The sequence below is a fragment of the Furipterus horrens genome, unplaced genomic scaffold (genome assembly GCF_987537825.1).
Source record: "Furipterus horrens unplaced genomic scaffold, mFurHor1.1.pri manual_scaffold_8, whole genome shotgun sequence".
Taxonomy (NCBI): Eukaryota; Metazoa; Chordata; class Mammalia; order Chiroptera; family Furipteridae; genus Furipterus; species Furipterus horrens.
This window is the reverse complement of record NW_028327178.1, coordinates 100,031,477-100,053,765: the sequence shown is the minus strand read 5'-3', so window position 1 is coordinate 100,053,765 and position 22,289 is coordinate 100,031,477. Positions and strand designations below refer to the sequence as shown.

The 22,289-nt window shown below is 51.2% G+C and overlaps 2 protein-coding genes across 6 annotated transcripts in view; one reads left to right on the top strand and one right to left on the bottom strand.

The window, feature by feature from the left end:
- Positions 1–1,497: 1,497 nt before the first annotated feature.
- Positions 1,498–10,157, top strand: KCNS1 (potassium voltage-gated channel modifier subfamily S member 1). 5 transcript variants are annotated; one of them, XM_090286458.1, is made up of 5 exons: positions 1,498–2,222; positions 3,083–3,182; positions 3,907–3,964; positions 4,297–5,443; positions 7,657–10,157. In XM_090286458.1, exons 4-5 carry the CDS (start codon positions 4,418–4,420, stop codon positions 8,125–8,127), a joined length of 1,497 nt encoding a protein of 498 aa, XP_090142584.1. In that variant the 5' UTR covers positions 1,498–2,222; positions 3,083–3,182; positions 3,907–3,964; positions 4,297–4,417; the 3' UTR covers positions 8,128–10,157. The 5 variants fall into 5 exon arrangements, with proteins under 5 accessions (XP_090142584.1, XP_090142586.1, XP_090142585.1 ...); XM_090286460.1 differs by having other exon boundaries at positions 3,083–3,652; XM_090286459.1 differs by having other exon boundaries at positions 3,083–3,964; positions 4,379–5,443.
- A 6,547-nt stretch (positions 10,158–16,704) lies between these two features.
- Positions 16,705–22,289, bottom strand: part of STK4 (serine/threonine kinase 4) — an 85,438-nt gene continuing 79,853 nt past the window's right edge. Inside the window, exon 11 of the mRNA XM_090286473.1 lies at positions 16,705–19,070. Coding sequence (XP_090142599.1) covers positions 18,912–19,070 — 159 coding nt within the window. The 3' untranslated portion in view covers positions 16,705–18,911. The remainder of the gene's footprint in view (positions 19,071–22,289) is intronic.

The following is a 22,289-nucleotide window of genomic DNA, read 5'->3' as shown; positions in this document are numbered from 1 at the left end:
ATAAGCAGGGATAAGCAGGATCACTTGCCACAAATAGAATGTGACTGCAAAAGCAAATGCAATGAAAACAGCTAAGTTCCATTAAAATCATGTCTGATTCAACAATATTAAGTAATGTGATTAAATTCTAGCTAGATACTGCCACTGCCAAGACTGTGAGCCTGAAACCTGCTCCCTGTTGTAATCAATGAAGACCAGTAAGGGTTAAAGAAGAAAGGACCCAGGTCTCTAACCTGAGACTTGCTTCCTGGTAACTCTTTCACTCCAAGAGTCAGTGTTGTATAATGTTGCATCCACGTACACCCTAAGATCATTTAGAATTGCTCCACATTTGGGGAAATGTCGCTTGAGCAGTTGAGATGTCATTACTTTGGGGAACGTCTGTGCCCACCATTGGGTAATACCTCATTCACCTCCACTTCTTGAGGGGCTCAGTCTGTAGTCAGGGCCCAGGAAGGAGTGGGGAATCAGTGAGGGAATGACAGCCATTTCAAGGGGCAGTCCTGGACCCAGGGATTCTTGACTATCCCTTTTGCCCAGGACTTGCTTGGGGGAGAGGGTGGAGGTGGGCAGACTCCTCCCTGCCTTGTATGCTTGTGTGCTGATAGAACCTGGGGCTGGACATTTAACCGTGGAGGTGAAGTTGGGCATCCTGGGTCTTCTTTCTTGGTTCCCTTGATGATGTGCTGTGGTCACAGGTGAGCCACCAGTCTGTCCTTCTCTCTGTCCTGTTGGAAGATGAAAAGAATTCTACTCCCTCACTGCCATAGTCCTTCTTGTGGGATTCAGATGCCTGAGCTGTTGACTCAAAGGCAGCAAATGCTAGTTATAGGGATACAAGGGGAGGCCTAGGGGAGGGGAAGAGCAATCTGAGAGCCACCGATGCTGTAAGCCTGGGTATTTCCCTTCTTCTTTCTGGGCCTCAGTTTCCCCCATCTATAAACTCAGGCACTTAACACAGATAATAGGGCGCACTGTATTGTTTAGCCACACTCACCCCTTCCCTCCCCACCCTCATCACAGCTTCCCCGGGTGAATGTATAGGTCACTGGTCCAATGATGAGGGGTTTGGTCTTGGACTTGTTTTGGCTAATGGAATGTGTATGTAATGACAGTGTGGCAGTTTTAAGGCAAGACATCAGCCTTCCTGCAGCTTCCACCCTCTGCCATGAGAAGAGCTTGCCCAGAAGCCATGGGTCTCAGGATAAAAGACACGGGAGGCAGGCTGAGACATCTCAGCCAGTCCTCAAACTTGCAGGAGGAAAACGAGTGTGACAGGCAGCCAGGGAGACTTGGGGACTGATTATTCTTTAGTAAATTCCTGCACTTTTAAACATCATTTCACTCATCCATCCTGAGAAATGCTGAGAAAGATGGACCCTGTAACTCCCATTTGACAATGAAGCAACAGGGGCTTTGAGATAAGTGACTTGCCAGGATTCCCAGCTAAGAGGTGAGCCGGGCAGGATTAAATCACACCATACGCCTCCTTAGGAAAATCAGCAACAGTTAAAGTTACAGAGCACTTCCCCTGTGCCGGGAGTTCTGTTCCAGGCTCCACAGCCAATGGGGGAAGAGCCAGGTCCCCAGCAGGCTCGGGAGGGTCTGGGGCTCCCAGTGGGGTGAGGCCACTTTCTCCCCAATAGACCCCCGGGGGCCACCTTAGAGGATGAGTTCCTATCTCAACTCCTAGCTAAGTGCTCCGAGCCGGTGACTGGGCCTCATTTGTAAAAGGGGGAACATAAGACCCTATCCCTATCAAGTTGGTGTCAACAATAACTTAAATAAGTCACTTGAATCAGAGTGACTGGCACGTATCAATTTAGGAAACTATGATTACTGTTGCACCTTTGTCAGAGAAGCTCTGGCTGAAATACCTCTTTAGCTGGGGGGCCCGTCCCCTAAGTGACCCTTCCTCCCCCTGGTCCCTGACTTGGGAGGATGTCCTGGCTCTAGGGCCCAGGCCCCAGGCACCGTCACACACCCCAACCGAGTCAGGAATAGAAACCTCCGCCTCCGGCCGCCCGCGGTCTCCTTCCCTCCCCCGGCAGCGATCGATGCGGCCTCAGCCGCGGGGGACAGAGGAAGACAGGGAAGGAGGAGGCAGCGGGGCCTCCGCAGCAGCGAGGCTCGGCGGGGCCGCCGGGGCAGAGAGGAGCCCCCAGGCCCGCCAGCGGCTCCCCAGCCTCCGCGCCCTCCGGGACAGACGCGTTAGGTCACAGGTAAGGGGCCCCCCTCCGGGGGGGGCGTGGCCTGGGGGAAGGGGCGGGGGCTGCGCGAGTCTGAGGCTGGCGCTGCCTGCTTCCGGGTGCTCATGCCCTCTCTCCTTGAGACCCCCAAGAAGGGAGCAATGTGGGATGGCCGCGCTTTAGGCTGGTCCTGTTTGTTCATCCGTCAAATAGAATTAGAAAATTTCCCCGGCGGGGTTGGGGTAGGGATTCAAACCAATGAAGAGTACTCGGAGCCCAGAGAAGTGACCAGCACAGAGTACGTGATCAAAGATAAGCGTGGAGAGTGTCTTGAGAATTACAAAATTTAGTTTCCTGCCTTGCCTGTGCCGTGGACTAGCTGGGTAATTTTGAGGACATTACTTAATCTTTCTTACTGGTATTTAGATTCTTGTCGGGGAAGGTTTGTTGAATTAATTGTCCTATTTCACAGAGCAGGATGGTGAGAAGGGGGTTTGCCCACAGAGGGGCAGCTCATGAGTGATGGAACTGGATTAGAGACTTCACTTTCTGACGCCAAGTCCGGGGGTGGGATGCAGCTTCAGCGCACGCATATTTATTGTGCACAACTTATATGCAAGGGACTGTGCTACTGATAAACACCTTGCCTGTTGTAGTCCTCATAGCTCTCATGGAAAGCATAGTGTTCTCCACTTTACAGATGGGGCAACTGAAGCTCAGAGAAGGGTCTGCTTGAGGTTGACAGTAAGAGGCAAACTCAGAAGTGGAAGCCAGGTCTGACCAAAAAGACATGCGAGAGATGAACATTTATGGAGCACCTACTGTGTTCCAGGGGCTTTGCACACATGCTCACAACAACCCTTCAGCTGAAGTGCTGTTATCCCATTCTACAGATAAGAGAGCTAAAGCCCAGAGCAGGAAGAGACTGGCCTTCGGTCACACAAGTAACAGAACTAAGAACAAAACCCCGACTCGCCTAACGCCAAGCCCAGGGTAAGTGAAGGACACCCTGCCCGCTCCTTGCCAGGCACTGGGCCAGCTGCTTGATGCAGCCTCAATCCCTGCCCACCCCAGGAAGCAGGCTTTACTGAACCCACAGTGCAGACGACATTACTGAGGTAAGGAGGTGAGGCACTGGCCCTCGATTCTCGCAGAGTTTAGAGACAGTGGGCAGTGGCCAGGTTTAACATCTCCTCAGTATCCACGAAGGCTGAGCACTTTCATAACCTACCCTCATCCTCCAGCCTTCCTTGGGGGCAGGTGCTACTGCCTGTATTGTGCAGGAAACTAATGTGGAGAAAAGTGTCTTTCTCAAGGCGCCAGATGCATCTACAGTGGAGATAAACAAAGGTTTGCCTGACTCCAGCAGACAGAGAAACAGGTGGATAATTCACTAACCCTCTTCTGCGTGCCAGGCCTGAGGAAGACATTAGTTCACCTAACCTTTTTAACCACAGCTGGAGGTGGGTATTTTTATCTCCACTTGACAGAAGCTCAGAGAGGTGACATGACTTGCCTACGATCACCCAAGAAAGCCAACGTTCACTCTGACAGACGTTTTATATAGTCTAAGCCAATGGCTATCAAACCTGACCTTGCGTCAGAAACGCCCTCCAAGCTTGTTAATACACAGACTGCTCAACAGTCCCTATCCCCAGAGATTCTGATCTCGAAAGTGTAGAGCAGGCTGAGAATTTGCATTTTGACAAACTTCCAGGTGATGCTGACGCTGCTAGTCCAGGGAACACACTTGGAGAACGGCACAACCCTAGGAGGTAAGCATTCACTACCCCCATTTTTCTAAGGAGGAAAGAGGTTCAGAGTGCTCGCGTGTCCAAGATCCCACAGTAGACCTCTGGGGTTCAAAAGTCCAATTTTGTCTGGGAAAGGGAGATGTCTTATATGGGTACCCCACCCCAACCCCCACCCCCTGCCAGGTGCCAGGACATCCTGCCATTCATCTGCTCTCATCCTTCGTGGTAGAGCCCAAAAGTTCATGCCCATGAAATGAGAGTGGTTTGACCAAAGCCCAGACTGGGAGTGAGGGCTTGTCAAATCCAAACCTGACTCCAGTCCCGAGGGCACTTGTACGCCTATTGCATACCAGGCGCTTCTCATAGAGCATCCAACACACCCCTGGACGGTGACGGGGCAGGAGATGTGACGATCTTCCCTGGAACCTCCCTCAGAGGGCTCCTCCGGTGTCCTTAGGCCAGCGCGCCGCAACGATGGTGAGCGAGTCCCCAGGACGCGGCGCCAGAGTCCCCTGGCGGCGAAGCGACGAGGCTCTGAGCGTGAATGTGGGCGGCGTGCGGCGGCGGCTGAGCGCGCGCTCCCTGGCGCGCTTCCCGGGCACGCGGCTGGGCCGCCTGCAGGCCGCGCCGTCGGAGGAGCAGGCGCGGCGCCTGTGCGATGACTACGACGCGGCGGCGCGGGAGTTCTACTTCGACAGGCACCCGGGCTTCTTCCTGGGACTGCTGCACTTCTACCGCACCGGCCACCTGCACGTGCTGGACGAGCTGTGCGTCTTCGCCTTTGGCCAAGAGGCCGACTATTGGGGCCTGGGGGAGAGCGCGCTGGCCACGTGCTGCCGCGCGCGCTACCTGGAGCGGCGCGTGGCGCGGCCGCGCGCCTGGGACGAGGACAGCGACGCGCCGAGCAGCGTGGATCCGTCCCCGGGCGAGATCTCCGACGTGCAGCGCGAGCTGGCGCGCTATGGCGCCGCGCGTTGCGGCCGCCTGCGCCGCCGTCTCTGGCTCACCATGGAGAATCCGGGCTACTCGCTGCCCAGCAAGCTCTTCAGCTGCGTCTCTATCGGCGTGGTGCTCGCCTCCATCGCCGCCATGTGCATTCACAGCTTGCCCGAGTACCAGGCCCGCGAGGCGGAAGCCGCCAAGGCTGCGGTGGCCGCGGGCCGCAACCCAGAAGACGTTCGCGACGACCCCGTGCTGAGGCGCCTCGAGTACTTCTGCATCGCCTGGTTCAGCTTCGAGGTGTCGTCGCGCCTCCTGCTGGCGCCCAGCACGCGTAACTTCTTCTGCCACCCGCTCAACCTCATCGACATTGTGTCTGTGCTGCCGTTCTACCTCACGCTGGTGGCGGGGGCGGCGCTGGGCCACCAGGGAGGTGCGGGCGGCGAGGACATCGGCGACCTGGGCAAGGTGGTACAGGTGTTCCGCCTCATGCGCATCTTCCGCGTGCTCAAGCTGGCGCGCCACTCCACCGGGCTGCGCTCGCTGGGCGCCACACTCAAGGTAGGGCCTCTGAGGCCGCGTTGGGGGTCATGGGGGAGGCAGGTGTACCCACGGGGGCAGGTGAGCGGGTGAACTTACAAGCCTGCTGTGACAACGGAAATGACACCCTTTGTACCAGACACAGGGCTAGGTAACAGCCCTTCCCACGTCCAGTTTCACCTTCCCAACAGCCCTGTAAGGAAGAGCTTCCGGTTATCTCTATATCCGAGGGGCGAAAACTGAGGCAGACCTTTGCCGGCCTTCCTTTTCAAAAATAAAAATAAAAAAAGACAAAGGTCACCTTTAATCTATCTGTCAAATACTAAATAATACATTGCACAAAATTATGCAAAGCAGAACGCTACCCGGCTTCTCCCATTAAGCCTTTCTTCGGACGTTGTCAGAGGGCGCAGATAGCACAGGTCACAAGTAGTAGACCAGGTCTAGTAATAGCCCCAGAGCTAATACTTTCCGAATGCTAATTCTGTGCCATTTCCACATCCATTATCGATTTCATCCTCAGGATAACGTCCTCGGGCAGATGCTATTATTTATTCCCTTTCCGTAGGTAAAGAACCGAGGTTGGCTTTTTAAGGCCTGGTTGCAATTTACTGAGCTCCCTCCTTGAGTCAGGCCCTGCGCTGGGGGTGAGATTAGCCTGGTTTGGGGAGGGAGGACATGTGGACAGCTTGGACAAAGGCCCGCAGAGAGAACGGGATGAATGGTGGGAGGGGAGACAACGGAGGGGGTGCCAGTTGATGAGGTTGAAGAGGTGAGTGGGACAGGGTATTGAAGGGCCATGAATTCTTGGCCCATGATTTTGGACATTATCCCAAGGGAAATGGGGTATAAGCAGGGGCAAGTATTATTGTCACTACTTTGCAGATGTGGAAACTGAGGCTCCATGAGGTGACAGGACTTGTCAGAGGTTTCTCTGTTAGTGGCAGAGCCTAGAGAAGAACCCAGCTGTGCTGACGCCAGCACCTCCTGTACTTTCTCCTAAAGCCCCGTGTAACTGTGCCAAGGATCCCTAGACAATGCTGATAGATGTCTTCCACCCGTAAGGCCTGTAAAGCTTTTTGTATGCCCTCACGGCAGGGCAGGCAGGGTACCCTGGGCAGAATGCTGGGATACTGGACAGGTACAAAGAATTCCATTAGCCAAACACCCAGAACTCAGCACTTCTCTAAGGAGAATGCCCTGTCCCAGAACTCAGCCTTGCCTCCACCATGCAGGGAGCCAGGGCCCAGTGCTACCAGCTCTTTCTGCGAGGAGGGAGAAGAGTATTGATGGAGGCTCCCAGGGTCCAAGGTACAGGTGTAAGACTCCAGATGAGAGCTTTGCTACTCAACTAGAGGCCCCTGACCACGAGCAGCTTTCTCATTAGCTGGAAGCTTGCTAGAATTGCAGAATCCCTGGCTCCATGCCAGACCTCCTTGATTGAGTTCCGCCTTTTAAATAAGATCTCTATACGATTCCTCTGCACGTAACAGTTTGGGAGACTCTGCTCTAGTCTAGGAGTTCTCAAGCTCTATTAACATTTGGGATCAGATCATGTTTTGTCATGGGGCTGTCCTGTGCATTGTAGGGTGTTTAGCGGTATCCTTGGCCTCTACCCAGTACATGCTGGTGGCACATCTGTCCCAGTTGTGACAATCAAAATGTCTCCAGATGTTGTCAAAGGTCCCCTTGTGGGGGGAGGGGACAGGATTGCCCTGTTTGAGAACCAGTGCCCTAGGGCTTGGCCTCAGGGGCAGAGCAAATATACACATCCATAGTCAAGCATATTCGTCTAGCAGTCTGGGAACTCTCAGCCTCCTTGGGAGGCAGAAAATATTTTTGTACTCATCAGAAATGTAATCAACCAGCCAAAAGTGCACGAAACCAACCCTTTGCATTGTGGAATATAGACTATGGCTTTCTCTTGGTTCTGCAACATGTAAGAATCACAAGCTTCTCATTAACTGGCTGGTGCCACTGGTGGCCCGTGTTAGAATAAACAAATGTGGCTTAGCAGGGACCTTGGACCAAGGAAATCAGGCCTGTGTTCAGTCCTAGGGAGTGTGGCTGCTTATTATAGTTGGAAGGCCTTAGTTTGGAGTCAGCAGAGCTAGGTCCTGGCACCAGCTCTACTTTGCTCTGTGACTTCGGACCTGTCCCTTCTACTCTCTGGGCCTCAGTTTCCCTATATGCCCAGTGCCGGTTCTGACTCAGCTTCCTCCATTCTCTTCCAGCACAGCTACCGCGAGGTGGGCATCCTGCTCCTGTACCTGGGCGTGGGGGTGTCGGTGTTCTCTGGTGTGGCCTACACCGCTGAGAAGGAGGAGGACTCGGGCTTTGACACCATCCCCGCCTGCTGGTGGTGGGGCACAGTGAGCATGACCACTGTGGGCTACGGGGACGTGGTGCCAGTGACAGTGGCTGGCAAGCTGGCAGCCTCGGGCTGCATCCTGGGGGGCATCCTGGTGGTAGCGCTCCCCATCACCATCATCTTCAATAAGTTCTCTCACTTCTACCGGCGCCAGAAGGCTCTGGAAGCCGCCGTGCGCAACAGCGGCCACCAGGAGTTTGAAGACTTGCTGAGCAGCATTGATGGGGTGTCAGAGGGGTCTCTGGACACATCCCGTGAAACCTCCCAGGAGGGAAGGTCTGCAGACCTGGAGGCCCAGGTTCCCAGTGAGCCTCCAAACTCTCAGATTTATTAAAACCAGGGTTCCATGTCCCATTTCCCACACCTGTGCAGCCAGCTACAACACAGATGCATCTCCTGCTGAAGTTCTTCGTGGTAGCATGACCGCTCGGGGTCACTCACCCTGGCCTGAGAAGTGACACCCAGAGGCTGGGTCCCTTCCTTCAAAGGCTTGGAGGAGGATAGTGTTACCCTAGATCCTGCGAGCCTGGAGAACGACCTAGAGACTTTTATAAACAAACCTCCAGGCCATCCGGGAAGCAGCATGAGCCAGAAGGAACAAGTCGGAAAGATGCTAAAAATTCCTGCACACCTGCTCTCTATCAGCCAGATCACATTTGGCCCTATGTTGGAGGATGAGAATTATCCCCATTTCACAGATGAGGAAACTGAGGCTCAGGGAGGTACAGTGTTTTACTCAAATGTTACACAACTAGAAGTGGTAGGGTCAAGTTTGGAATCCATGCTTGTTGGTCTGCTGTAACAATGTTTTTTCCACCTCTCTCTTCTGCCCTCATGCAGTTTGCATGGAGTTTTAGTAGGTTCATGGATCCCCGGAGTTTTAGTGTGCTCATGGGTCCCCAGAGTTGATCCATAAAGCCTTCTGTCAGAGCAAGGGAGGGGACCACACAGGATTCAGATGCAGGAACTCGACCTCAGCTGTGGTCCTTTCCAGGAACTTTCACAAGGAGTCAGCTCTCTAAGATGAGGTCTAGGGGGAAGAAGGAGTTGTCCCCTTGACTGATGGACAAGGTTTGCACAGCGATGCCTGTAGCTTCCTCCCAGGGCTGGCTTGAGATACAGAAAAGGGGCCCTGGCCTGAGGCCGGAAGTCCTGACCCAGCTATGCTAGGACCTGATGTGTGAGGTGGGCAAGTCCCTGTCCAATTCCCAGCTTCCAGCCCACCTGTCAAAGGGTCCCAGTCTGGGCCCAGAGGGAGATGAAAGCCCAATGGACCAGGGGAGGCACTGATTTCAAGTCAGCTTGGCTCAGAAATGTTGGTGGCAAGGAGCTGCCATGCATGGACATCTCCACTCCCCTCCCCCCAACGGTGGCAGTTCCCTTCTGCCCACCCTGCAGACCTCTAGCCATATCTTGAGTTACCATCCAGGCAAATGCTTGAGGCTCCTGTCCCTTCTGGCAAGGTCCAGCCCCCCCATCTCTGCTGCGGGCATATCTCATATACTCACCTACGGAATTCCCTACTTGCTAGAAAACGTTGGGAGGCAAGGATTCCCACAGCCCTGTCACAGACTGTTCCTAGAACATCCATCACTATGCGTTCATTGCCTGACTGTGGCTCTGTCGGTCCCACTACAGTGAGCTTCAAGACAGAGGACATTGTCTGGTTGAACCTGGACTTGGTGTGGACTTAGGTATTTAGTAAATGCTGAGTGGATCAACCAACTCATACAGCTACCATGTGCTGAGCACTGGGGAGAAAGAGGAAGGAAGGAGCCAGAGGGGGCCTTGTCTGCAAGAGGGTGTAGACAGGACTGAAAAGGAGGCCCTTTCAGTTCTGCCTCCCTCTTCCTCCTCGCTTTTGGGAGGCTTTTACAATGATTTCCTTGTGGAGTCTTCACTCACTCATTCAACAAATAGCCACTGGAAAAGTCATAAGCAGGGGCTTCACATGTGGCCTGCAGACAGGTTTTATTTAGCTGAACAGTATTTTTAGTATGTTTTAAAAACGTGAATGCCTTTGGGCGAGGCACGCACTCTCCGGTTCCCCATCGTGCGCCCTGCCCCCCTTACACAGTCGCTCCTGTGTTAGCCCCACCACATAAATTTACTTTACTCACCTGGCCTGTGATTTATTGACATCTTACTAGATTCAAGAGATGGAATGTCAAGCAAAATATATATCCATGTCTTGAAGCTTATAGACTAATGGGGAGACCAATTTGAATCCACTAATCACATAAATGTGCAATAATAAGCTCTACTGAATACAAGAACTATAGGGTGTATAATATAGCAGGGACCATTGGCCGAAAAGTTCAGAGAAGACCCCCACTATATGAATAAACAGTGATTGGCCATTTGGGAGGGTGCTCCAGGAAAGCAATGTATTCCAGGCAGAGGAAATGGCATGTGTGAAGCCCTCCTGGCATAGACGGGGCCTGGTACATGGGTCCCCAGACATAGATGGACTCCAGTCTCCAGATTGGAGCAGAGACTGGAGCTAAGCCGAGGGGCCGCTTGTGAGTTGACCACACACATGCGCTGGCCCTCCTGCATGCTCACCCTGTAACATCTAAGCTTAGCTCTGCCCGGGTCAGGGCGCCGAGACCAGGAGAGCTGCATGCATCGCCCTTATGGTCTTAAGGAGCATACCAAGGAGCCAGTTGGCTTCTAGACTTTCTGGTCCCACAGATGAGTCCCTGAAGCTGGTTTGGGGAAAGCTCAGGAGAGAATCGTCTGGCCTGAGTCTATCACGAGCTTGTGTGTGATCCTCCTGCCAGAAAAGCAGCGACTCACTCCCATTCCCATGTATCAATGAAAACCATTATGCAAATAAACAGGCTGGACCCAGGGACCTGTTTCTGTCTGCATGGAGCTGGCTGCCTGGCATGTTTTCTCGGTGATGGGGGAGGGTAGAGTGACTCAGAATCCCCATTCTCCATCATCTTAGATTTGGCACAGGTTGCAAGTGACAGGAATCCAGCTGGAACTAACTTGGTTGAAAAAGATAATTCATTAGCCTTAATCATTGAGGTGGTAACGGTTACAACTAGGATTCTTGGCTACAAACAACAGAAACCTCAAGAAAAAAAAATTGATTTATTGGAAGGTGTATTAGTTTCCTGTGGCTGCCATAACAAATTACCACTAGTTTGATAGCTGAGAACAACAGCATTATTCTCTCACTGTTCTGGAGGCCAGAAATCCCAAATCAAGGTGTCAGCAGGGCCACACTCTCCAGAGGCTCTAGGGAGAATTCTCCCGTTGCCTCTTCCAGCTTCTGGTGGCTGCCGGGTGTTGCTTGGCTTGTGGCAGCATCACTCCAAACGCTCCCTCTGTCATCACAGCACCTTATCCTCTGTGTGTCAAATCTCCCAGTGCCCCGTCTCTCATAAGGACACCTGGGGTGGTATTTAAGGCTCACTCGGATAAGCCAAGATGATCTCATCTCAAAATCCTTAACTTAATCGTATTAGCCAAAAGACCCTTTTCCCAAATAAGGTAACATATATGAGTTCCAGAGATTAGGATGTGGACATATCTTGGGGCTCACCGTTCAGCCCACTACAGAAGAGTATTGAAGTTCACCCAATCAAAGGAAAAGCTGACTGTCCAGGCCTCAGAAAATACAGGAATGAGGAGAGCTCTAGTGACCACAATGGGGGACCCCTGAACCTTCAGTTTAGGATGCTGCCATCCAAATGATCCTCCTCCAATCACCTTCCTTCCCTGGCTCATTCTGCTCACGGTCCTGATTCAGGAGAGGGGTTGGTTTGTCTGACTTGCGTCCTATCCTCTCCCTTGGTGGGAATGGGGGGCAGGGTCCCTGGATTAACATTTACAACAGATCACATGGGATGGAAGAAAGGTAGTTACCCATGTGATGTCACCAAAATAAAGGGGAAGAGATGCTAACAGGCAAAGATAGATTTCCACCATATTCTGACCCTTGGCTCTCCAGCACACCTTCTTGCTATACACACAGTTTTATATGAGTATTCCTAACATAAGGAAATGATCTTTGCTCTCTCAGTCCTGTTCGTGCGATTTAATCAACATGGTGAATCAGTCTGATGTCTTGTAGTGGAGTCAGGGAATCAAAGCCTTTCTCATACGGAGCGGGAAGAGAACTGAGGTATCCCTGACTGAACAGTAAAGGAAAACTGCTGTCCTTTCCAGCAAAATGCTTCCAGTGGTTTCTGCTTCTTGGAATAGAGAAAGAAACCAGTAGATGCCTATTAGCTCCAGGACTATAATAAGAAGCACATATCTAATACAGCAGCTAAAATTGGAATTGTCACTTGATTAAAATAACCCCCTGTCAAGACTTATCCAATCCGGCATCAGCCAAATAGGGGAAGCTTAATGGTGTTTTGACAGATGTCACTCTGCAGGGTCCCCAGTAGAGGCACTGATTTGTGCAACCTCCCCAAAGACATGGTACCACTGTTGCATTTTCCATTCTGTAACAGTTGCTCAATTGGATTCTATTGGCCTTTTATATTATAATGGCCTCCATGGGTCAGGGAGCCAAGTGGGGATGTTTTTAAACTATCAGAAACTGGAGATAGAGGACAACTTTGGGATCCCACTAGATCTCCAGTGACATGGGAAAAGGCCGAAACACTATTTTTCACGTGGTTGGCAGATCTACAGTAATCCTCACGGACACAAGAAATTGGGATCAGCTCCTACTCTACATCCAAGCTTCCCTGAGAGATTGGAGCGTTTCCCTTTCTTTAGCACCCTGTTGCCCAGGTCAATGGCCACAGGTCCTTTTGGAGAAGGTGGAAAATACATTCCATCCATGTAGCAGCAGTACAGCAGTCCTTCCTCAAGGTCAAGCAGCATATGCTGCATCCAAAGGGCTTAGATCGATCACTGAACTCAAGTCCAGTGTTAGGTGATGCTCTTGCACCTGTCATGGTGGCCTAAGTCAGGACTTTTTTTTTTTTTTCCTCTAGAGAATGTATTCAGTTTTTGTTTTGCTTTGTTTCGTATGCTTTGTTGGTTATACAAATCAAGTAAGACTTGAGTGGTCACCTCCAATTAAACTTTTTGGGTCTTCTAGCCTGAGGTCTTGCCTCATACAGAGCCTGCTAAATACTACAATGACCATTCCCACCTCGTTTTTGAGGGTTAGATGCCAACACCTGGCCTCCCACACCTCTGCCTTCTACCTCTCCTTGGATATCAGGGAGCCCCTGCCCCCAGCACTTTTGACCTAGACTTCCCTTAAAGCGAGGGTCAAGTGCTCGGAGTTCACTGAGGGCCACAGCTAGAGGTGTTTGCAGGAAGGAGGCACACAACAGATTCAGTCCAGCATCCCTGTCTTCAGAAATCTTTGGATCCTTTGTGATGCCAAGGGATTTGGGGCCTTTACATTCCATGTCGTGTGGGCCAGACTTTGGTCCAGGTTTGCACTGGCCAGTGCGTCAGCTGTTAAGAGCCCAGCCAGCTCCTGGCATGAGCACAGGGAACACAGAACTTCTGGCACCTTCGTGCCTATCAAGATCAGCCACAAAAACCCATTCCCATGAGTATTCCCCACATTTCTGATGGATCAGTTAACAAGTGTCTGCACTTCTGTATGGCTCCAAGATTCTTTCCTCCTCACTCAGGGTCTAGTTTTCACCGTCCAGGCCAAAACTGATCCCCACCTTCCTGCTAGGTGGCCCCGAGAGGTGGGGCTAGCAGGCGCCTGAGAGCTTTCTCCAATAAGCATGGACCAAGGCTGTTTTAGATTGCCTTGGGCTTCTCCCACGTCCTTTCTCATAGTCATCCCGCTTGTCATTGTCCCATTCTGGCTGTCAGTGCCCAACTTCACTAACGCATAGCGGGGCCATGACCTCGGCAACCTGCATCATCACCCGCCAGCTTTAGCTGGGAGATGTCAGCCCTGCTGCTGAGCCACGAGCTGCTTTCGCCGCGGTCATGGAAGTGCTCTCCTTTGCATTCCGTGCTCGCACCCTTTCGGGCTTACTCTGTTGACATCCCCGTTACGGTATTCTGTGCGGTTAAGAAGGAAAACATTCTATCCCACAGCCTGGGCACTCCTCGCCTCCTTACAACTGGACTGTGACAAAAGCTACCCCTTCTTGGAGAGCCATCTCCTTGGTCAGAGGATACCAAGTGACACAGGAAGTAGCCTCTGACCGCTGGGTCCCATGGCCTGCTGGTGCCATGGGCATGATGAGCAGCGATCTCATTGTGTCTTGTCTCACGATGGCTCATGTTTAATACCCACATCTTCTGGCAGACATGTTGCCTGTTCCAATTTCCGCATCAGTCAGGAGTCTATAGTTGCGAACAACAGAATCCAACTCTGGAAAGCTCCTGGCTAGGATCAAAGAAAAATTAAACTACCAGGCTCTGAGAAAGAGAGGAATGAGGGTGACACAGGGACCGAGGTAGTTAGAACCCATGAGTCACCTCTTCAAGGCACTGTAATTAAAACTCCTGACTGCCAACCGCCTCCATTTTATGTGTCAAACTAGAAAGTCCCTAAAACTGGGTCTGACTGGACTGGTCTGGGTCACGTGCCCAGGACATGGCTGCGGGAAAGGACGGAGGAACTATCACAGCCTCCCCAGGACACACACAGCAGAGGCGTAGATCCCTAAAGAAAAAGTAGAGCAGATCCGCAAATAGCTCATTCAACCTGGCTTTGCTGTGACTTTGATGTGATACCATAGGAGCTTAACTCGAGTTTACATCAGTTGGCCTACAGTAAATTGGTTACTTATGTCATTTCACTTAAAGTCATAAAAGCCATTGACAATGTTAGGTGAGGGCTTACTTTGTGGTTAGATGTGATGTTTGGTTTAACATCAGGTGTATATAAACATTTTTCTCACACCAGACTGTTTGCATAGGCTAGTCTCTCTGCCCGGAATGCCTTCTCTGTCACTTCCCACCCTTTCTCCACCTGGCCACTTCTTCCTCATTTTGTAAGTCCAGGATGTATTACCTACTCCAGGAAAGCTCTTTGGACACCCCAGCAGAACTGATCATCACTCCTTCTGTGTCCACAGGCTGTGTACTTCCTTCTACTGTGGTTGGTATCTCCAATGTTGTTCTTGTGTGTTTGACCAACTCCCCAGCTGGTCTGCAAGAACTGCGTCTGGTTCATCTTTATATCCCTGACTAGCTCAGTACCTGGCACATAGTAGGTGCCCAACAAAACTTTCCTATCCTCCTACCTCTCCCCTGGCTTTGGAATCTAGAATCAACACAACACAAAGTCATTGTCATTAAGGTTCGCAACACCATTATCCAGGCTATAGATGGAGGATCTCATTTTTAAAAAGAAGAGCCTTTGGTCCCAAGGACAGTTTATTTAAAACAAAGGTGACAAGGTATAGGAAGGAGGGAGGAAGGGAACACCATTCCAACATAAAAGCACATAGGAAGCATCTCAAATTAAAAAAAAAAGGCAATGAAAGAAGCTATGACTCATACATATACAAACTGCTGACTTAGACAAGTATTTACATCCAAACCTTATAAAACAGCATTTCAAGTCAGCACTTATGCCAGTGTCGTTAGTTTTTGTTACAAAAAGTTAAAGCTACAAAATTCACATTTTTAAGTTGTACATCTGCAACAGCATTTTTTTTTTCCAAGTTGATCTGAGTGCAAGCTGGTGGAAAAGATGTTTTTCTCAAGCACAAATAAAAACAAGGATTCCAAAGACGATGAATATAATCCTGATGAAAACACAGACCTGGCGCTTAAGAAAGGCTGGGGTAGGAGGCTGTGGATCGGGCAGGAACAAGTTTCCAGTAAATAAGGAGCTGCAATCTCTAGAGGCAACATGGTGCGCTAGAAAGGGCACTGGAATAAGAACCAGAACTGAAATTGAATCCTGGCTCTGCCATATTCTAGCTACGTGACCTTGAGCAATAGACTTGATCCTCTCTGAGCCTCAGTTTCCTTCTCTGTAAAAGAGGACAGTAATGCCTGTATCTCCCAGAGCTATTATGTTTTAATAGATATAGGACTATTCAGATTATCTATTTCTTCTTGAGTGAGTTTAGTACTTTGTATCTTTCAATTAATTTGTCCATTTCATTTAAACTGTTGAATTTATTAGCATAAAGTTGTTCATATTATTAGCCTTTTAATATCTGTAGGATTTATAAGGACTTCTCTCATTCCTGATATTGGTAAGAGCTATTGAGTTTTAAATGCTAGGTGCCATATAAATGTTACCTGGATCAGAATGTATGGTCTCAAGAAATTAAGGCTGAATTTTTAAGCTGCTTCAGAGTATTGGGTCTGTCTGTCTGTCTATGTATCTGGCCAACCAAACATTCACCCATCAAATCAATGGTTAGGAGAAGGGCCAACGGAAAAAGAAAAATAGAAATTGCTTTAAAATTACTGATGAGGAAGCAATTAAGATATTCTTAGAGAATTTGAGATTTTTTAAAGAAACAAGTAGGTGTAGGTCATTGTTTCTTAGGAGAAGACAAGTAAGGGACTCAGAGTCCCCTGGAAGCTTGAGTCACAAATGCTCAATCAGTGACGGGCACTCGGGGCTCAATGAAAGCAAATGACTAGGATTTGCTCCGCTGCCTTTCCGTCGCTAGAAAACAAATTCACCTTGTCAGGTAGTTTATCTGACCCCAAAGAAATTGACTTCTGGCAAGGGACCCCGTCTAGCTAGAATGGAGAGCAACGTACTTTGCTGGACCAGCATGTTGGGTGTACACATGCCTGAAACAAAATAAACTCCAGATCAAGGTTCAGGAATATTTATGGGGAAAAACTGAGCCTTCTTTTCCTTCATCTAGCTTAGGTCGGGAGAAAACGCCCTCCTGTCTGGCCAAGGGCGAAGTCCTTTTTAAAACAGAAAGAGACTGAGGCAGGACTGTTAATTAGCACAGCAGATGGTGGTGGTGGGGGGGGGGGGGAGCCTGCTTCATGATTTGGTTTTTGAAACTCACTTGGCTGGCAGACTTGACTACGAATTCATCTGTTTCCCAACTTAAAAATGCCCATTAAAGAGATCTTTAGTTTGTGCGAGAAGAGCCGGTCACTTCATTTTAAAAAGACTTCCCCCTGTAAATACTGGGCCCCTGTGGTGATGCTGTGAATCCCGATTCTACCACCTACCAGCTGCGCTACTTGGGAAAGAGCATTTTCCCCTCTCTGAACCTGTTTCTTCATCTAAGAAACGGAGCTAAAGCACTTAACTCACAGTTACGTGAAGTTTGACGCTGACACCAAGGGCCTCCCAGGCTCTGTGCCCAGCAAACCGGAAGTGGTCAGCAAATGCTAGCTGCCATTCATTATCCAGTGGGAACAACCTCCAATGTCCTCTGTTCTCTGTACCTGCCACACAGCTGCTTTAACTGGCCGAGCCCTGCAGACCAACAATGGCCTCTTGCATTTTTTAGAACTTGCTTTAATTGCAGAGAAGAGAATCTGGCCACAGAAGAGGAACATTCCCTGCCGTTCCATTGATTCCCAGGTTTGGGAAGCGAAAGCAATGATGGAGTCAACTTGCAGTATCCTCAGGTGCAACCTGGTCACAGTGCCCTGTCTGCAAGGAAGAGGTATTTGAAAATAAAAACACGTTTGCCTTTCCCAACTGTCTCCTCTTGGCTGTGTGACTAAATGACAGGCGGCCTGCGCCAACGCTGCGGAAGGGCTCCGTGCTGCCTTTGGCAGGCCCTCTGCTCTCCTTTTGGCCCTACGCCTGCCTGCAGGAGGCCTGTCGGCTACGCAGCAGATGGTGCAGAGGCCATGGAATGGCTGACGTGGGATGGCCTGGCTCCCCAGGGAATCTCTTCATAGCCTCACCCACTGAAGCGACAAAGCAAGAGCCAGCTCCCATGAGCATGCTTTCCTGGAACAACTTAACCCAAAGCGACACAAGTTTCTTCCCTCGGAGAAGGGGCTGCTTGGTCAGTGAACCAAGTGTGAGGAGCCCGAGGTTTAGTCCCAGCTCCTACTGTAACTTGCTCCGTGACTCTGGCCATGTCACTTGCCCTCTCCCAGCCTCAGTTGGACCAGATGATGTCTAGGGTCCCTTCCAGCTCTGGCACTTCACGTGTCTGGGTTGAGCCTCCTGGCAAACAAATCTTAGTCTGATATTCACTATCCTTTCCAGACTCCTTAGCAATTAAAAAAAAAAAAAAAGTCACATACTTGAATGCAGATCACAAAATCAATGCCCTCTACCCTTGTAAGGAATGTGTGATCTTCACCTGAACAATGAGAACACGGAAAACCCTTTCCCTTTTGTGGACTGAACACAGCCCTGTTTGCTGAGAGTTCCTGGCGGGCCTGTCCCCTCACTGGGTCACGTCTCTAAGGCACTGGGCAGTATCTGTGCTGTGACTTTGGGCATTTGGGAGAGGGAAGGTGGATGAAAGGCGCTGAAACTGCAAAGACCAATTTGCAACGGGGCGCCAGGCTTCTCCTGGGACTCAAAAAGTAAACGCAGCTCCCGGGGCTTCCCCTTGGGCGTCACCTACAGCTCCGGAACGACCAGCACGAAGCCGAAACCGTGCTGAAGATGGGCCCAAACCTAATTTTTAAATGCAGCCCTGCCAAAGGGTGAGGCTGGCTCCTGGGAGTCGAGTGCCCTCAACGGCCCCCGGTGTCCCCTGCCCTCGTGTTCCACAGTACCGTAATCTTACAGAAAAGAGGCAAACTGTTCAAAACTGTACCTGTACAGAGATGCCACCACACCAAGTGGGGAATCTACCTATAATTTATATATATATGCATATTTATAGTTTTTAAAAAGTCTTCCAGAAAGGACAATTGAAAGTGATTGGTAGAAGAAAAACAGGAGATAATGTAAAACTTTCCCAGCTACCACTCGACTAGGGGTCTGTGTCCTGGGGTTTAAAACTCTGAGTTTAAAAGCGCCAATGTAAGTCCTTTGAATAATACACCTGACCCATTCAGACCCACACAGCAAGTCGGCTCGCTGGCTGGCCCGCGAGGCGGCCCTTTCCTCTGGCGCACGTTCCTGAGTTCACACAGGGGCAGTGGAGAAGCGCGGGCGGAGAAGTGGTGGCTGACGAGCTTCAGTGGCAACAATCCCGGGCTCACCGAAGGCCGTGCGGGAGCGGGGCCCTCCCGGCCAGGCCTGGCTCAGAAGTTCTGTTGCCGCCGCTTCTTCGCCTCAATGGCATCCAGGATTGGCTGCCGCTTCGACTGGTACTTCTGCCGGATCTCTTCAATCTCCTGCTCCATCATGGGGTCGAGGGCCGAGAGCCTCTTCCGAAGGTCCTCCACCGTCCAACTCTTAAGCTAGAAGAGAAGGGGAAAGTGCGGTCACGACAGAGCCCACAGCAGGGGCCGAACAGCAGAGAAGCCAGCCTTTTCGGGCACCCAGGGGAAGGGAGCGAGGAGGAGGACACGGGGTCACAGCGTCTGGGGTGGCAGTGGGGGGGAAGCGACAGTTCCTTCAAATGATGGCACAGCGCCAAGCGCTTCTGAGACAATGTATCTCTTAAGAGTGCGAAGTGCTGATCTCTTTGAGTAGGAACTTAATGCCTCATACTTTCATCTCCCCGACCCTTTAAACTCACTATTAGGCATTAACGTAATAGTGGCCTGATATACGCAAAACAGGGGTTGTCTCCCAGCTCGTCCTGCCCCGAACATGGGTGTCTGGACGGCGAGCATGCCTGCTGGCTACCGTGCCACGGAGGCCGGATGCCGGCTAAGGGTCAGAGGCTGCTCCCCCCGGCCTTCCCACATCCCCAGTGTCTGGGCGCTGCCGTGCCAACCACCACGAATGTTTACTGGGGATAATGCCAGGTCCCACTCTGCACACTTCCCATGGATTATCTACATACAGACACAACCGGGGGGCTGGGGCAGTTGGAGAAACCCTGAAACTCCTGAGTTGCCGTCGCCCACAGGTGAAAATAGGACACATAAATTAATAACAACGGCAAGCACGTATACATACAGCGCTTTCTGTGTGCCAGCCACGCAGCGCTTTACGTACACTGATTCACTTAATCCTCGCCACCACCCTATGATCTGCGTGTGTAATTATCCCCATGTTACAGACGAACAAGCCCACGAAGGGGGTGGCTAAGTAACCCGGCAGTGTCTTATAGCCCGTACGCGGCAGAGTCAAGATTCAAACCCAGAGTCCGTGCTCTCAACCAGCATTGCAGAGCGAGCAGGAAGCAAAACCCAGGCTTTACGAACAACTCCGCCGGGGCCGAAAGCGTGGCCCTGCCCCCGGCAAGCGCTGTACCCTCCGGCAAGCGGCCGGCTCTCCAGGCCTCCGCCACTCATCCACAGAGGCGGGCGGCCGTGCCCCTCATCGCTGTCGTTAGAACTGAGTGCGATCCGGGCTGCGGAGCGGTCGGCACGGCGCCCGCGCCCCTGTGCGTAGAGATGGCGCTGCGTGTTGACAACCCGCTCCCTTCACTGCAGCCCAGGCGCGCACCGCGTGCAACCCGCGTCTGCGGCTGCCGGGCAAGCGGCTCGGCCGCCATACTTGGGGGGTCTTCGCTGAACCCAAGCAAGGCCAGTCCCAGCCAGCTGGCGGGCGGGAATGAATGAGACCTTATCCACAGCAGGTGGTAATCCGCCCTGTGAGCTCACTGCCCTTTAATAGGTGCCCATTTCAGGAACTGAAAAGGCTCACTCAGGCTCAGAAAGAGATTTATAGAATCATCGCCTGCCTCACCCCTTCCCGGGGCCCCAACAGGGAAGTGGTGCAGGAAGGTGGGTGAAGGAGTCTCTTTCTGTCGCCCCTCCTTCAAGGGTGGGGGGTGAGTGAGTGCGGGGGCTACAGTGGCCTCCCAGAAACTGCGCAGTGACCTGTCACCACAGGAATCTCCCTTGGCCCACGGCAGGGACGCTGTCTGAGCAGTGAGAAAAGCCTAGTAACAGTTCAAGACCAAAGGCCCTCTGTAACGTGAGAACGGAAAGCCCTGAGAGTGGGGAAATGCCGGGGAGTCGGGCGGAAAAAAATGCTCCTTCCTTCCTAGCCCGTAGTTTTACACCCTCCAGGAGGCTGGTGTTCTTGGCCCAGGACACCCAAGAAGTGACGCCTGCCTAGTCTTTAGCTGTCTCAATTCCTTCTCCAGAGAGCACCCCAAACCTAACATACTGAATGTGATGGTGGTTAAGGACTTCGCCCTTGAACCACAGATCCTAACCCTCTAGTGGCTGGGTAACCTTGGACCGCCTCTTCCAGCCTCGGTTTCCTCCTCTGGAAAACAGACAATACCAGTTCCTCAGCCTGGGGCTCTCCTGAGGACTGGATGGTTAAGGGTGTGATGTTCTTAGCTCAGAACTTCATTCGGCACACACATGGCAGGCGGGAATGGTTCCATAAATGGGAGCAGTTATCACTGTGGTTATTAATAGCTGTTACTGCTGCTATTATTAATAGTATTGTTAGTAGTAAATTATTTAAAAGTCTCTTCATCTCCCATAAACAAGCTGTTCCTGTAACCTCTTATCTAAGCCAGAATCAAACAAATGAAAAAGAAAATATTCGACATTATTTTGGGCTACAATGTTCTGCACTAAGGGTTGGCACTTTCCCACACTGCCCATTAACTTACACTTCAACAAAAGACTTTACATCCATCCACCCGTTTATCAAATATTCACTGAACACCTGCTATGGGCCAGGTGCTGTCCAAGGCACACAGGATACACAGAGGGCCACTGCTGTGGTGACAGGCCACTGCACCATTTCTGGGGAGGCCGCTGCAGCCCTTCACACTCACTCACCCCCGCCATCTAAAGGAAGGAGAGAGTGGTTTTCTTCAGTGAAAAACCAAAAAACCAAAAATTAGTGCCCTTGTGAAGCTAACATTTCAGCGAGGCAAGCCAGACACCACCACAGTGAATTCCTTTACATTAGAAGGTGTTATGTGCTTCGGGGGAAAAACAAAACAAAACAGTGAAGGAAGGAACTGGGAACTGAGAGGGGAGACTCGCTTTTTCACCCATTCTCAGTAGGAAGAGTCAACTGCAAAACGAAGAGACGCGAGTTAGCAGACCTGCACTGGCTTTTGGCTTATCTGCGACTGAACGGCAAGCCCCGTCCTCTGTACACCCGTCTCCCCCTTCAAGAGAGGGCTGTCTAGATGGCCTCAAAGGTCTTTTTAGACTCGACATCTCTCAAAGTGTGACCCATGGGTCACCTGCACCAGAATCACTAGGGAAAAACAGGCTCCTGAGCCCCAACCCAGAGCTGCGTGGTCAGACTCCCGGGGCGAGGCACAGGACTTTGCACGCTGAAGAAGCTATTCAGGTGTGTCTTACAAAACCTCAAGTTTGGTAATAAGCATGATTCTGCATCTTCCTTCCTGTTTTCCTGGGAGCAGAATTCTCACAACGTAACTGGTCTGTCTCTGGTGGAAAGCTTCCTCTAGGTTTCCGATTTCTATGCAGCTTTTTTGCCCTTGATGCTAATATGGGACAAAAACAAGCTCCCTTGCTGTACTCTCAGCCACCTTCAGAATGATCGACTTGCCCAGAGGCCTC

Bases quoted from the DNA above. Each gene is read 5' to 3' on its own strand.
- KCNS1 (XM_090286458.1), top strand. From the start codon at position 4,418: ATGGTGAGCGAGTCCCCAGGACGCGGCGCCAGAGTCCCCTGGCGGCGA. The intron at 5,444-7,656 runs GTAGGGCCTCTG...ATTCTCTTCCAG, and splicing joins CGCTGGGCGCCACACTCAAG to CACAGCTACCGCGAGGTGGG.